This window comes from Notolabrus celidotus, chromosome 6 (genome assembly GCF_009762535.1).
Source record: "Notolabrus celidotus isolate fNotCel1 chromosome 6, fNotCel1.pri, whole genome shotgun sequence".
Classification (NCBI taxonomy): domain Eukaryota; kingdom Metazoa; phylum Chordata; class Actinopteri; order Labriformes; family Labridae; genus Notolabrus; species Notolabrus celidotus.
In genome coordinates, this window is record NC_048277.1 from 23620949 (window position 1) to 23636619 (window position 15671).

At 38.7% G+C, this 15671-nt stretch overlaps 3 protein-coding genes across 4 annotated transcripts; 1 reads left to right on the forward strand and 2 right to left on the reverse strand.

Annotated features, from left to right (window-relative positions):
• The first annotated feature begins 1882 nt into the window (after window positions 1–1882).
• On the forward strand, window positions 1883–6929 carry chid1 (chitinase domain containing 1). Its single transcript, XM_034686495.1, has 12 exons — window positions 1883–2404; window positions 2624–2767; window positions 3675–3807; window positions 4066–4110; window positions 4221–4327; window positions 4415–4476; window positions 4574–4663; window positions 4767–4868; window positions 5032–5181; window positions 5983–6063; window positions 6157–6199; window positions 6301–6929. Exons 1-12 carry the CDS (start codon window positions 2300–2302, stop codon window positions 6397–6399), a joined length of 1161 nt encoding a protein of 386 aa, XP_034542386.1. The 5' UTR covers window positions 1883–2299; the 3' UTR covers window positions 6400–6929.
• Window positions 6249–9730, reverse strand: gatd1 (glutamine amidotransferase like class 1 domain containing 1). The gene is made up of 7 exons (XM_034686498.1): window positions 9548–9730; window positions 9244–9320; window positions 7916–8021; window positions 7699–7806; window positions 7517–7608; window positions 7333–7426; window positions 6249–7241 (listed from the first exon to the last, which is right to left on the reverse strand). The coding sequence occupies exons 1-7, from the start codon at window positions 9594–9596 to the stop codon at window positions 7126–7128; spliced, it is 642 nt and encodes a 213-aa protein (XP_034542389.1). The 5' UTR covers window positions 9597–9730; the 3' UTR covers window positions 6249–7125.
• A 419-nt stretch (window positions 9731–10149) lies between these two features.
• On the reverse strand, window positions 10150–15650 carry cd151 (CD151 molecule). 2 transcript variants are annotated; one of them, XM_034686496.1, is made up of 9 exons: window positions 15359–15650; window positions 14605–14790; window positions 14366–14450; window positions 12778–12969; window positions 12051–12125; window positions 11220–11324; window positions 10953–11108; window positions 10781–10867; window positions 10150–10647 (listed from the first exon to the last, which is right to left on the reverse strand). In XM_034686496.1, the coding sequence occupies exons 3-9, from the start codon at window positions 14447–14449 to the stop codon at window positions 10588–10590; spliced, it is 759 nt and encodes a 252-aa protein (XP_034542387.1). In that variant the 5' UTR covers window position 14450; window positions 14605–14790; window positions 15359–15650; the 3' UTR covers window positions 10150–10587. The 2 variants fall into 2 exon arrangements, with proteins under 2 accessions (XP_034542387.1, XP_034542388.1); XM_034686497.1 differs by lacking the exon at window positions 14605–14790.
• Between the last annotated feature and the right edge of the window lie 21 nt (window positions 15651–15671).

A 15671-nucleotide genomic window follows, 5' to 3' on the forward strand; every position in this document is an offset into this window, starting at 1 on the left:
AACACAACCCAACAAAAAATACTAAATTTGTTTAACTAATCTACAATCATTTAGAAACTTAATAATTCCGTTGTATGACTGTCTTGAACAACCCTGCCAATGAAATATGGTTATGCTTTGACAGCTTCAAAAATTCAAAAAGGTCATTCCTCATAACACTGTATCTTATACAATTAAGTAAGACACGTTCCACTGTTTCAGGTTGATCACAATGTTCGCAGTTCCCCATTGGGTGCAAACTTATTCTATTTTCTTTTTATTGTGCCATAGAACATTGTCATTACAATTTCACAATATTCAAGATATAAGTACATAACAAGCAAAATACATTCTTCTGAGCTCTTTGAATACAAACTTATATCTACATTTTAGCCTCTATGGACTTGATTTCTCTTTTTGAGGCAAAACAAGAACTATAAACATCCAGAGAGAAAGCACTAAAAATAAAATAAATCAAGCAGTATCAGCACTAGGCCTAATAAACTTTTGAATAATACCAATAAAGTATTTCACCGACTTGTTTTTGAATGATGTGTACTTGCCTTCCCGTGTCCACATCATCCCAGTACTATAATAATAATGGATAATGTGCAATTTCCTAAACCCAAATACCTCTTCTCCCGACCTGACTGTATATATTTGTTTTTATATTATTATATATTTTTATTGTCTTTTATACATATTTTCTACCTGTTTTTATTTTATTTGTATTTATCTCATGCACCTTCAGGAGCAGCGCTTCTAATTTCATTGTACACCTGACAATGACAAACAAAGGCTGTTCTATTCTATTCTATTCCACTCTTGCCATATTGTGTGTGTCTGATATACCTTTCACATTGTTGTGTTTTTCAAAGCTGTGCTGTACCACAAATTGCCTCTTGGAGGACATTAAAGTTTTCTAATCTAATCTAATCTAATCTAATCTAATCTAATCTAATCTAGACAAATTAATTTCAAATTCTGGTATACATACACCAATTCCAACACAACCACTTGCGCTCTTAGATCCATCTGTATATATTTTAAAGGTGGCATATTATGCTCTTTTTCATCAAAATATATTGGTCTAAGAGGTCCCCAAAACATGTCTTTAAAGTTTATGCTCAAAAAAACAATTTGAAATCAGATTGTGGCATGCCTGTTTAGCCCTCTTTTTCAGCCCTGCTCAGAACAGGCTGTTTTCTCTGTGACCACGCCCCCTCAGGAAGTGGATGTGCCCTCAGCTCTCCAGCATGTTGATCTAATGTTTACATGTTGGCTGAATATACACAGCTGCTCACAGACCCGCGTTACTTCAACCCTCTGAATCTGATCCAGAATCTGATCCTAACGGAGAGGCGCCTGCAGCAGGACCTTTCTGAACGATTGGTCACAGATTTAGTGTTTCTTGTTGTTTTATTTGTCAGTATGTCGACGTGTGTCTTGGTACACAGCGACGAACATGTAGCTATGTGGCTATGCTAACTAGCGCTAGCACTTTTCCATGAAAAATAAAAATCATCCACTAGATCTTCAAATCTGCAGACATGGAGAGTAAAACCGACCTTTGTGTTTATTAAGACAGCCTACAACTGGCATGCCTCCCTCCTAAGCTCCTTGTTAGCACACATGTGTGCAGGGAATGAAAAACGGAGGAGTTGAGTTGTATTTTATACAGTCTATGGGCTGAACAAGCTCCGAGCTCTGACTTCCGTTACAGACCGGATGTCGTTGTGAGGTATGAAAAACACGGAAAACTGAAACGGCTCGTTTCAGCACACATTTAAAGAAAGGTGGAGAAATCAGAACAGGGGCAGAATGGATTTTTTTTTCATTTTCATGGGGTTTGTAGACATGCCAGGGGGAATATTTCAGGTAGAGAACCATTAAAAAGTCGATTTTGCACGATATGTCACCTTTAAGGTAACTATAATAATTGCCCCTCAGATACACACTTGTTTTCACTCCCCTCGTCACTCTCTCTAAAGCACACATTTTATTTTGAAAACCCTCCGGGCGGAAGTTGATGCAGCCTGGTTGACGCTTCAGAAACACGTTGAGCTAAGTTGTCAATCAAAGGGACAGTCAGAAACCCCGGTTGTTATGTGAAAATTCAGGATGTCTGTGACAGCAGAATGAACGAGGCGGTCTCTGCTCGGTTTTCTGTGTGATTTCAAACCACAGGAGGATATGCTGTGTTTTATCTCTCAGTATCTCGTTCAGGAAGGAAGCTCTTGCACTGGAAACCTGCAGACCTGAGCTAACCCATTTTTTATATACCTGCTTTACGACTATTTTAATTGCAATTTTTGGGGAAATGAGAGCGACATTATTCCTGCTGCACGCCATCACATGCTGCTGGTTGGTCGGTGGCACACTTTCAAAAACTGATGCAAAGAAGTCGCATAAAGCTGAGGCCGAGGTGAGTAACTTCAGGTCGTTTTCCTTTACCTGAAATGTGTGTGAGCTGTCAAGTCATGCATGTCCTCCCCTACCTGCATGCTTGTTTGTTTGTCACAGAACTGAATGAAATTTCCAGGATCAGTCAAAAGGGCTTCCTCATCTTTCATCTGTCCATTCATGATGATGTTTATCTGTCACAGTGTTTGACTTTGTTTCCCCTCTTGATCTCACTTTGCAGACCTCTCCAGCTGAGTTGTCTGTGTTGGAGAGAGGCCTTGTTGTATCAGACCCTCAATGGAAGGACATAGTGAAGGAGGAAAAGAGACACAGTGTCCACATCAAGAGAACATTTCAAGGACAGGTTCTTGGATATGTCACACCTGTAAGTCTGAAATCCAGAGATGACAAGGAAGAGGTCTTCTTTGTTAGTCTATTGTTCTCACATGCCTGTCTTTAAAGTTGGAAGACAAAAATGTATGGTATTCATATTATGCAGAAAATATAAGGAAGTCCAGCTGAAACTAACACGAGTCAAAGGGTTTCAAACTTGTTGTGCAAACTCACTATATGTGCTTTGCAAATAATCAAAATAAATCAATATCTAGCTAAAACATGATAAACTGGAGCTACAATATGAAAGAAAATCTGTCAATTGAAAGAAAATAGTTGCATTATTATTGTGTATAATCTTTACACATACATCTGTTTATTCAAAGTTCAATATAACAAAGGTCAAATTATTTACTTTCAGTCATGTCTAGAGCTCTGTACCATCACATTAAGGTACGCTGAGGAACAATTCTGAAGCAAAAAAACATAAGGCATATACAGTTTATCCATAATTTGCTTTTTAAATTAGTTCTTAATTATATAAATAATTGTTTTCTGCATGTCCTGAAAGAAATCCAGCTTTCAGGCTGCAGTCAGATGATGGTTTAAAGGTCTTAGGGTGAAGGACCTTTCATTTGACTAACCAGCATTTGGAAATATTGTCTCTTGTTCCAGGAATGGTGAAGGCATTTTTCACTAATTTCTCAAGTTTGAGACACAGAACAGCTTAGTGCATAATTAGAAAATAAACAGCAGATTAAATAACAAGAAAAAGAACTGCTACTTCTCGCCCTTAGCCTTAGAGGTTAGCCAGTGTGGCCATCTCATGGAGGTGTTTAAGAAAGAGCTTTTCTGGAAGGCCAGAAAGGAGAGGAAGATGATTGATTACTGAAAACATACAAAGCTTTTGTTGTTCTGCTGTATCTCTAAATTGAATATCTTTGTCCCTCATTCTCTAGTGGAACTCCCATGGATATGACATTGCCAAGATGTTTGGCTCTAAGCTGACATCAGTGTCTCCCGTGTGGCTTCAGCTCCGCCGGCGGGGACCTGAAACTTTTGACGTGACAGGCCTTCATGATCATGACCCAGGTAGAGGACTAAACCACTGACATTCAAGTGTTTATTCAGCTCTTTAAGAATATTTATTTTTCAGTTATTAAGTTTGAGCAAAAAAAAAAAATAAGATTAGCATCGTAGCACATTTAAAGGTTTATTAAACCACAACGTTTCAGTCTACTGGTGACAGTATCACTCTCAGTTGTGACAGCCTGCAGCTCTTTTTCGACACTAATTAAAGCTTCACCACGAGCCACATAGCTGCATAACAGGGTCCTTTTGTCTTCCCAGGCTGGGTCAAAGCTGTACGCAAGTCTAACAAAAAAGTCAGGATTGGTGAGTATATGTTCTTGTCCTTATACAAGCCAACCCTGTCCTGTAAGTCTGGGTCAGTGCATGTGCTTTCACATAAGACTCCATTCTTTGCTCATTTTCTTTCCCATCAGTGCCTCGGCTGTTATTTGACGGCTGGTCTTACCAGGATTACATGAGTGTTCTGGGGAGTGAAGATGAAATTGAGGAGCTGGGAAATGAGCTGGTGGATGTTGCAAAGGTAAATAAGTGTTGTGTTTAGGTTCAACTCCCTAGCAGCAGCTTTGTGTTTATCTTGCATCGGTCTAATGAAGCTGTGGCTTTGCAGACTGAAGGTTTTGATGGTTTCACGTTGGAGCTGTGGAGCCAGCTGGGAGGTAACAAAAGAAAGTGAGTTATACTGTCAACATGTCTGTTTTACAAATATGCCGATTATGGTGTGTTTTAGAAAACAAACAATCTGACATGTTCAATCTTCTCCACACAGGGAGCTTGCCCACATGGTGAAACACATATGCGAGACATTAAAGGATAAAAGATTAGACTGCATTCTCGTTATTCCACCTGCAGTGACAAGGTGACTGACAACAAACAGTTCAATCTCAGAGACAACCAGTGTTTGAAAAATGACAGAAAGGGTTTTAACTTCTCTCCTTTTGTTGTTTTTCCAACGTTAACAGTGCGGGGCAGCCAGGAATGTTTGGCAGGGAGGAGTTTGAGCATTTGGCCCCTGCAGTCGATGGATTTAGCCTCATGACATACGACTACTCCAGCGGTGCCAGGTGAGCATCACAGACAAGTGATGTGTATTGATTCATTGTGGTAGAAATGCATTTTTCTGTGGGGGTTATCAGTGGCAAAATTACAAATTAAAAACATGAATGAAGTCAGCTTGCCTTTTTTTTTTAGAATACCTTGTTTTCTTTTTCTTTTTTGTTTGGATAGAGCGGGCCCGAGCTCACCTCTGCCCTGGGTGAGAGACTGTGTCCTCCAGCTTGCACCCAATGCTCAGTGGAGGCAGAAGATCCTGCTCGGATTCAATTTGTATGGCCTTGATTTTGCAAGCCAGGGAACAGAACCAATCCTGGGGGGAAGGTACAATAACACACTGACTAATGATAGAATACTTTCAATACACACTTTGTAACTTGTTTTCAAAAAGTGCTATATAGATAATAATTATAATTACCCAAGCATTATAGAATAAGTTGGATATTTTTCAAACTCATGAGTAAAGATCATAAACCTGATGTGGAAGTTTAATAAAAAAAAAAAGAGTGCAAATAATTCCCTACAACTTAACCAAAACTCACAGCTTGGTAAGAGATTCAGGTGTTATGCTAGCTGTTGTTCATGTAGCCTTTAGCTATTGTCAGACATGCATTCGTAGTTAGCAGGCAATAGCTCAAATAAGTTAAGTAGCATCAATTGAGTAAAAAGATTACCTTTTGCTTCATACAGCTTTTTAATATCCTACATTTTTAAACCTGTGAACTGGCACTGATGTGTGTCATTGGTGGGGTTCTTTAAACCTCCAGTCAATTTATTTGATCTTATCTTTTTTTTTCTGAGTAACATAAAATGTTCTTGCTAAATAGGAAACAAAAATGTAGGGGAAGAGAAACACCCCTTCCTGTGTGAGTGGAGTTTGGTCTGGTTTGATTGACAGTGCTTTGGCAGCAATCGAACCAAATAAACTGACTCCCCTTTTTCTACTGAACGCCACCCTCATGATTACCATCAACTAAGAGAAATGACCAAAACTCTTCAAACTTTGGCAGAAATTGCAGAAAGGTTCTTTGTCATACAGTTTAAACATAAACAGGCAGGCTGATTGAGGAAAGCTGTCCGTAACATCCTTATCTCTGTCTTAAACTTGTCTCTGTTTGATCACAGGTACATCGAGATTTTGAGAGAACACCGACCAAAACACCTCTGGGATGAATTTTCAGGAGAGCATTACTTCAGTTATAAGAAGTACTGATTAACAACACTTAAGTTAACATTTAACGGCTAAAATAAGACACATTTTATAGCATGCCTCACCAAAACCTGTCACTTTCATTTCAGGAACAATGCAGTCAAGCATGTGGTGTACTATCCAACATTGAAGGTAAGTCTTTGCCACATTTCAGTTTATCTAGGAAAAGAACGTTATTTGATTTATGAGAGTGATGTTTTATTAGGGTTAACAATGTTTGAATTATTTTACAGTCAATCTACCAGCGGATCTCATTAGCGACTGAACTTGGAACAGGAATTTCCTTGTGGGAATTGGGACAAGGACTGGACTATTTCTATGATCTCCTATGAGAGATGGACTTGACAGTGGAAACAGAACACTTAATCATCAGCATTTTTTTTTCTTTTTGACAAGATGCATTCAGAAAAACCAAGAGCTGTATGCTGGTCTTACTTTGGGAGTGAGTGACATGTTCTCAAGTTGTTTAAGGGTTTTAAAATCAATGCAAACAAATCTGGGATTTGATGATTCAAGTGGTACAAGCAGTAGATAGTAGGTACTTCAGTATGTATACTCATGAATGTGATTGAAAGAATCAACTTGAACACTTCATTTAGAGTTCAGTAACATCTTCATTCAGCCACAGAAGGTGCATGACCATCAATATGTACAGTATGTGTAAGTCAAAATGAAGGGTTGTGTTGTTGTTCTGAGCCTTTCAGAGTTCACTCGCCTCAAACATCTTCTATTTAGCTCTCCATTTCAGAACTGAAGAGTCTGGTTTTGCTTGCTGAAGATGCATCCTTCTCCTGGTTTTCTTAAAACTGCATCTGAACCTAACATCCCAAGTTTTCTCTTTTTTTTTAAATTTTCAAATCAAGACGTTTGATTGTGTGTTTTTATTAAGTTCAGAACATGAGCATTGAGAAGGTGAGGTTGTATTTACAATGTTGCTAAACATATGTTCTGACCCAGAGTCTTCCAATATTCATCTGGGATGAATGTTTGTGTAATAACGTGAATATAAAGTTGGAACAACTCAGCAATTTAATTTCTGATTTGAACATGTTCTGTGTTTACTTTGAATTACAGAGCAGGATTAGATTATTTACAGCAAGTGAGGTTGACTGTGTATTCTGTCCAGTGATGAGGTGTCTGTCTACTACAACGTGCACTGCGTCTTCTGGACTTGCTGTAAAACAAAGACATACACAAAGGAGAGATTTAGAAATGCTGTTTAAGCATTTACCAAATTAGCATCAGTGCTCTGCAGGTCAGCTCACCTGTGTATGATCCTCCACTGTCTCTCACAAAGTCCTCCACGATTAAGGGCAGGTTTGCAAAGTCAGGCCTTCGCACCAGTTCAAACACTGATGGCTTTCAGCAAAAACAAAATCTGTTATTAGACACACAACACATAAGGTATCTGGATAAACTGACTTTATTTGAACTTTAAAAAAAACTAACCCCTGTTAAGCTGTAGCCACTGAAGATCCAACTCTGTCCTTCAGTGGCACAACATAGCCCGGACACTCCTTGTCCCACTGCACAAACCGGCTCTGCACGGACAAAAAACAACAACAACCTGTCTCCATTTCTCTATAAGGGACATACATATTACATTCCACCACTTTTAAAATCAGACTCACTCTGCTGGGAGATGAAGTGTGAGAGAATGCGGTGCAAAGAGCCACTGTGTGCCAGGTCATTCAGTGCTCCAGGGCAGTCTGGGATAAGCAGTGCCTGGTATCGAGCACCTGTAAAAGGGTCATCGTGACTTTAATGAGCAGAGTCCAAAAAAAAACCAACAGCACACATAAAAACACCCCCCAAAAAAAGAAAAGACTACCATATGGATATTCTCACCATCTATTGACTCCAGTTTAGCTGGTGTTGCGTATGGTTTCACATTGAAGTCCTGCACCCATCTAGCAGTGCTTTCATCCACACCGACAAAATCTATGGGCTTCCCCTGTAATAACACGACGTGAAGAAAGCAAAATTATAAACAAAAAGTTGATACATCAGATCCTTCAGATCCTTTGTTCAGATCCCCATTAGCTGCCACTAACACAGCAGCTACTCTTCTTGGGGTCTACATAAAACAAACATAAATATACATGAAATACAATAATACCTTTATTTGTATAGCACTTTTCAATACAAGTAACAAAGTGCTTCACAAAAATAATAAAAACACAATAAAAGCAGAGAAGCAATAAAAGCAAACAGACAGTAAAAGCAGAGATAAAACGTTAAAGGTTAAAATAAATTCACAAAATAAAAGCTTTACGATAAAAGTGTGTCTTGAGTAGTGAAATAAAATGAGGGACTGACTCTGCAAGTCTGATCTCCTCTGGCAGGCTGTTCCAGAGTGAAGAAGCCCGGACTGAGAAAGACCTGTCCCCTTTGGTTTTCAGCCGGGTCCTTGGAACAGTTAACAGAGCACTACCAGAGGACCTCAGACTGCGTCCAGGTTTGTAGGGGGATAAAAGCTCAGAGATACAGAGAGGGGCAAGTCCATTTAGTGCTGTAAAAGTCAGTAAAATAATCTTAAAATCAATCCTAAAATCAACAGGCAGCCAGTGTAGATGAGCTAAAATGGGGGGGATGTGGTCACATTTTTTAGTTCCTTTTGTTAGTTTAGTTTAGTTTATCCACACACATTATCACAAATATACATCTATATATATTCAGTGAACATTTCAAAATGGTCGGATGTGTGGAAAGGGGTGATCCCAAGGAAGCTATTTAAAGCTTTTAATAGGGGCCCCAATTTCCCACAAGTAAAGTGGCAACAGACAGGATACAACAACAACAACAACAACAACAACAACAACAACAGACATATAACAAACACACAACAGACAATCCCAATATTGTGGTTACATACATAAACTATTGGGTGCATTGATATGGTCAGTACATTAATCATACATTTCCAGAAGTTGTAATTTTAGCTTTTTCTTGAAGATGGAGATGGAATGTGACATTCCTGTTATGCTTGAGATCACCATTAAATATTTGGAAGTATCCTTTAAATACATTCCTTCATATGTTTATCATTGCACAGCTGGGAACACTTCAACATCTCAAATGTGTGTGTGTTGTTGAAGTGCTATTACACTGACACAGAGCTTGAAGTAGTAATATGAATGGCATGTTATTTAAAAGGTAGAAATAAGGTTGTTTACCCCTGGTGTGGCTGTCTGGAGGTTAAAGGCTGAGGTACAAAGGCTGAAGGACTGATGGAAAGACTTCGCCGACACCCCTGGAGGGACAAAAGACATCAGTTTAAAAACCTAGCTTGATCACTTTAAACGAGCTAACGTTAGCAAGACACGTTTAAGACAGTTACACAGTGGTAAAAATAAAATAGAATAACCAAGCTCATATTGAAACAAAACTGGCTAATGTAACTAAATACAACACTTTGCTTTATGTCATTTTAAATAACCGATAATACATCATCAATTGGTACAAAGTAAATGGACCCACCTTGAGCAGAGGCACTCGCCACTATCAAACAAGTTGGTTTCGCGGACATTTCAGTTATCTCTCTTCCCTCTGAATTAATTGTTTTAGATTTATTTCAAATGAATTGTAATGTATTTGTACCAATTCATGCAGGCAAAGTAAAAGAGGGAAGGAAGAACTGTCAGCTGACATCAACATCCGCTTGATAATTTCAGAATAAAAGCCTGCTGCTGTCTAACAGAGAAAACTACAACATGTTAAATTATATTTGAATGATAAATGCCAGGCATTTTTATTTGCTTTTCGTAATTCAAAAATATTTCGTCTGCACTTTAGAATTATGCATATGGTAAACATTCATTATAAAAACTAGATAAATAACATGGCATCCACTGATTGAAAATATAGTCACAGCATGCTCATATGTATCTGCTCTTAAACCCTCCTGTTATGTTCGTTTCTCTGGAACAGCAATAATGTTCCTGGGTCAATTTGACCCGGGGTATACTCAATCATCCAAAAGTGTCAGAAAACCAAAAAATCCTAATACACATTTTTTAAATCTAATTTTTAACTACATTACTAACCATTAAAATCAAGATTTAGTCCATTAGTGTTCTTTAATTCTCACAGATCATGGTTCAATGAGGATAAATCACTCGTTTTTCATTGAAATTACATGCTGTCACATGCTGTCCAGATTTTTTTATGCTGCATTCAGCTGGTTCGGAAGGCATATATAGACTTTAAAATAGACTTTAAAAAGGGTCAATTTGACCCGCAACATAACAGGAGGGTTAAACTATGTAATTGGTTACAGGATAGGTGTATAAGTAAATATATAAGTATATAATATTCCTGAAGCATGCAATAGCATTTGGCAGAAAATAAAAGTGCTGCCCAGCAGCAATATAGGTTTGCTAATGTTTGTACATTTTGAAAGCTATGGCATTATTCTAATTGGCAACTTCACAGCATCACAGTACAAGTTAAATAATTGGAGCTTTGAAATTAATCCAAAATGTACAATCAGTGATGTGGTGGCAGATTCCAGTCAAAAATCAGTATGGATCTTCTTTCAAATTTCGATAAAGGCAGCAAGTAAACATCATCCCCACAAGCTGAAAGAAAAAAGACATGAAAACCCTCTGAGTACACTGAACACAGAAGGAACAGGGATGACAGATGTACTTGTGAAATCTTGCACAAGATTAAAAGAGATGTTGATCATTTTCCGAGTTGGTAGAGGTTTACCTGTAAAAATGCAATCCCAATGCTCACTGCACCAAGGATATACAACTGGCTCAGGATAAACTCCTCTAGTTTCATAATGCAGCCTCCCTGGAATCAGCAGACAGGAGAAAAAACTAAATTCCTGACATAGTTAAAAGTGTCTATTACATTTACAATGGACAGCTCTACCTACCTCCACCTTGTATATGTTGGAGGGATGATCCCTGCGGCCACAGAGGTCACTGGGGGTTTTACAGCAGCTGTCAGGGACTAGCCGTTCATTGTCTGCAGCCTGGATCCACACACTGCCCATCCAGTCTGAAGAGTTGTGACTGCCACAACACTTAAACTGGGCAAGGAACCCAGGGCAGGGAGGGAAAAAGTGTAGTTTAATTGAAGTGAAAGAATATGGCTGTTAGTTGCCTGCCTGGGATTTATACATTTAGTGTCACTTCCACACCTCTTGTTGAAGTTTATCCACAGCTTGTGTGACACTTTCTTCTCCAGGAAGCTGGTATTTCTGCTGCATGGTCACCTGAAGGTTCTGTCTGAGGTCCTCGTCCAGCTGTGAGGCAGGAGAAGCACTTAAGTGATAGTGCAGGAAAATAATCTGTCACCTGCCAATCCCCTCCCATCAATAAAAATAGCCTGTGCTCAAGTTTCTCTCCTCCCTTGTAGCATTCTTAAGTACCTGTGCAATGCCTGCACATAACTCACAACATATGAGCATAGCTCCTCTCTGACCCCACCCACTGCTCCGCATGGATATAAAAATAAAAATAGTTTTGCTGCTTGACTGACAAAGTGCAAAGGGTGAAAGTAGACCATTTTATATCAGCCTGTTGGAGAAACAGTTTGATATGAAATGGATGAAGTGGCAGCAGATTACCTGGTAGCAGAGAGGGAAACACTGGAGATAAAGGAAGGGGAAGAAAGAGATGTGTGAGAGGGATGGAAAAACAGAACAAATGAAGAACATGCACAGAGAGGCATGCAGAAAAGATTTCACAACAGCAGCAAATGAGTTATTTCATGCATTGCAACTAAATTTGGAAGATGGAAAACAAGCTGTAGAGTTGACATGATGAAATATGCAATCTAATTCATGCAGCATGGAGAAGTCAGATTTTTAGAGTGCTGCAGTGAGGTTCAAACTCCAGATTAAGTCAAATGAGTCATTCACAGGGTTTAAGAATGTTATTGGAAAATAATAATGTTAAAAAAGGACATGTTAAGAACTAATAGTTGTCAAATACATAGCTACAAACATTTACAAACTCAATGACTTTACCTCTTGGTATTTAATGTAGGCCAGCACACCAGCAATGATTTCCAGCAGGAAAATACAGAGCAACAAGATCAAATACTAAGGAGGAGAGACGTAGAATAAGAAAATCACATGGCTTTAAATCAATGGAGGGAAAAAGTATAAATGCTCGCACATATCAGGTTTGGTTTCATTATGTTTCTATCCAAAATTACAACATTAAATCAGATTTTATATATGAAATCTGCATTGAAATAATGGGTGTGCATACAAAAGAAACAAACAAATAAGTTGTACTCTTGTGTGACTGACTGAATCGTGTTACAGGATGTTTTTCATTCAAGAGGTGGTGGTGAATTTAGACATAACGTCACAGGGTGTGGGCAGATTTGCTCCTGTATTACCTCCCCTCACTGTCTGTCTGTCTGCCTGTCTGTCTAACAGTCAATGCAGCCGCTTGTGATGCCCCTCATACCTCTGCCGTGAGCTGCACTCTAAATCTAAACTCTTAAAGACACACTCTGCAGGACTGCCTGTTATATCTGATAGTCATTCCTTTCTGACTTAATGTGAATGTAGGCAGATAGGAGAGGAGGTCAACAAGGATTAACTTACAGGTTGTGTGTGTGTATAAACAGGGCCTTGAAAATGTCCTTCTGTGTTTATGATTTCACATCATTAAATGGGGTTAATGCTAAAGTGGTGTGAGCTGAGGAGCATGAAAGTGTTAGGTGGGACTGAGCCAGCTCACCACTATCAAAAGACTCTTCATCTCTTTGAGAGTGGCACAGCAGCCGATGACCCCGGTCACGATCACAATGATTCCAGCAGCTATCAGGATATATGCTGAGGCGGAGTAGAAGCTGGAGTTGAGTAAACTGATGTAGTCACTCTTTTCCACCAGAGTCCACACTCCCACTGCCAGCACGGCTCCTCCTGCCAGCTGAAGGAACGCATCGTTATCAGCTCAACTTAAACCAGATGCTCCTATAAAGAATGCACCAGCTTCTTTTGAGTTGTTATAGCACAGACAGCGATGCAAACAAGACAACGCCTTATTCTTCCACTGTCAACTTTAAAAAAACATTGAGCTGACTTAATTTTTGTAATGTAATACATCAAAGTAAAGATAGCAACAACTGCAAGAAAATTAGAAGTGAAATGTCATGATGTAGATGAACCATACATGTCCCACATCTCTTAATTTTTCTCCTCTTTTTAACATCTACAACACAAAATTATACCACACACAAAGCCTACAGAAAGCTTTGGGGGGTAATACTCCTTTTGGGGGCTAAATATGAAAGAAACTAGCTGTTTTATCACCCATGATAAAGAGAGAGATGAGATCAAAGATTGTGCAAGCTGTGAAGTGCTTTTGCGGCTCTAGTGAGACATTTTTGGTTTGTGTTGATTTTGGTGCCCCTTTATTATAAGTGGTACATCTTGTCTTTTTGTTGACTTTGTCCTGTTTAACCCTCCTGTTATGTTCCGGGTCAGATTGACCCATTCCAAAGCTTAATTAGCATAATCAACATATAAAATAAAAATGGCTCATTTCATACATTTGCAACCCCCCCTGCATGTTTATATTACATAGATACTGTTCGTGGGTCAACTTGACCCGGCAGTCAAAGTGGAGGCTAAAAGGGGTCAGAAGTGTCAAATACTAAATGTTTCTTTGCAACTGTGTGACATATTCACCCCAATCAGGAACACACATGAAAAACGAGAGAGTTATCCTCATTGAACCATGATCTGAGAATTAAATAACACCATTGCACTAAATATGGATTTGAATGGTTAGCAATGGAGTTAATAATGACATTAACATTTTTTGGGTTCTGACACTTTTGGATAATTAAATATGCCCCGGATCAAGTTAACCCAGGTACATCATTGCTGTTCCTGAGAAACAAACATAACAGGAGGGTTAAGTAGTTCTTTATTCATATAAAAAAAAAAACATCCTACTGTCTTCTTACAGTCAAATGTATCACTCTTTGTGAGTCTTTGCTATGGATAATGTATACAAAGCGCCTGTTTCCACTGCATGCTGCTAATCACTTTGTCTGACCTCTACCCACTGCAGTGGGTTCAGACATTAGAAAATAACATTAAAGGAATACTCAATTTCTATCCTGATGTTTTGATTTACTTTTGCAGATCATAAAGATGCATCACTTTTTTTCTCAGTCTGTATCATTGCAAGCTGAAAGTTCATCACGGTAGCTTTAATTATCACAACTTATGGTATAAAAAAACACAAACTCCCCCTTTACAGATGGTTCTGTAGTCCTGCATACAAAACAAACTTTAACATTTTCTTGTTTACTCACCCAAAAAAGTATATTGAAGAGAAAAAGTAGATATTTTAGACAGATTGTCCCACAGCTGTGTGTTTTTTCAGCTGGAGCATCCATTCTGAAATATAAAAAATAACATATTAGTAGATCATACAAAACAGACAAATTTAAGAACTGAACATGAGATGCTCAGAGAGCAGTCACACCTTCAAACACTATTTTCATACTAAAGGGGAGATCATTATCATACAGCTCACTATGTTCATACTCACATGACAGACAGCTTAAGCCTATTATTGCAGTATCTGATTGAGACTAGTCTGTTATGCTATATTTCCTCTTTCAGTCTTCTTCAGTTCCAGTTTTGGTGAGAAAGGTGATTTACTGGGTGGAGTCCGAAAACAACCAGAGTATACATATGCTGTCCTGATGTGTTTTTAAAGATGCCTGTGTGTTACCTATATTAACAAAAAAAAAATTAGTAGACAATGTACACAACATGAAAGTGACTTTAACAGCAACAGAAGCTTAAAGATGAAATCAAATATGTTGAGGGGAAAACAGAGTTAACTACTTGAGTCACATGTCGTGCAGCAGACAGAAATATATGTCCCCCATCTCAGTAACTTAACCTGATCTTCTATCACTTTAACTTCTTACCTCGTGAATAAGTCTGTTTTTATCCAAGCTTAAACTGAACTTTCTTTACTTCTTCTTAAGAAGAGTTATGACTGAGCATCACGAGATGCAGATTTTTAAAATAGGTTTCATTGAACATCTCTCCCTATTTCAAAATTTGGAAACAGATCTGATAAGACCAATAAGAGAATACATAATAACTAAAAAATACCACCTTAAAATAGTTAGCACAAAAGTACAGTTGCTTTACAGCCATAAGAATGAGCTCTCTGTATGTAAAAGTGACTGAAAACAAAATCTCCCAATGTTCAGATTCAGAGTTATTTTTAACTCATTGTGTCATGGAAAAACTGCTTTCCCTTTCCGCTGAGACTAAAATACTCCTACCTGATTTTAGATGGTGGGCTCTGAAGGATGTAGATTATCGGGGTAATGTCTTCCCAGATCCAGCCGACCCCAGTGTCAAAGCACTGCTGTCTTTGAAGGTTAACTGCAACAGTGCACGTTCTCAGCTGACACTAAGACCCAAGCCTCCCACCCGAGAGTCTGAGCAGTCTGTCCTCTTTTGGCTCAACAGGCAGCTTGCCCCTGCACAGGCTTTGCACAGGACATGGCTGCCCCCAGCTGGTTTCTCACGCATATGATCTGCTGCAGAACTCAAACATAGTGTGTTACTCCTTCAAAGAAAAAAAAGACCAAG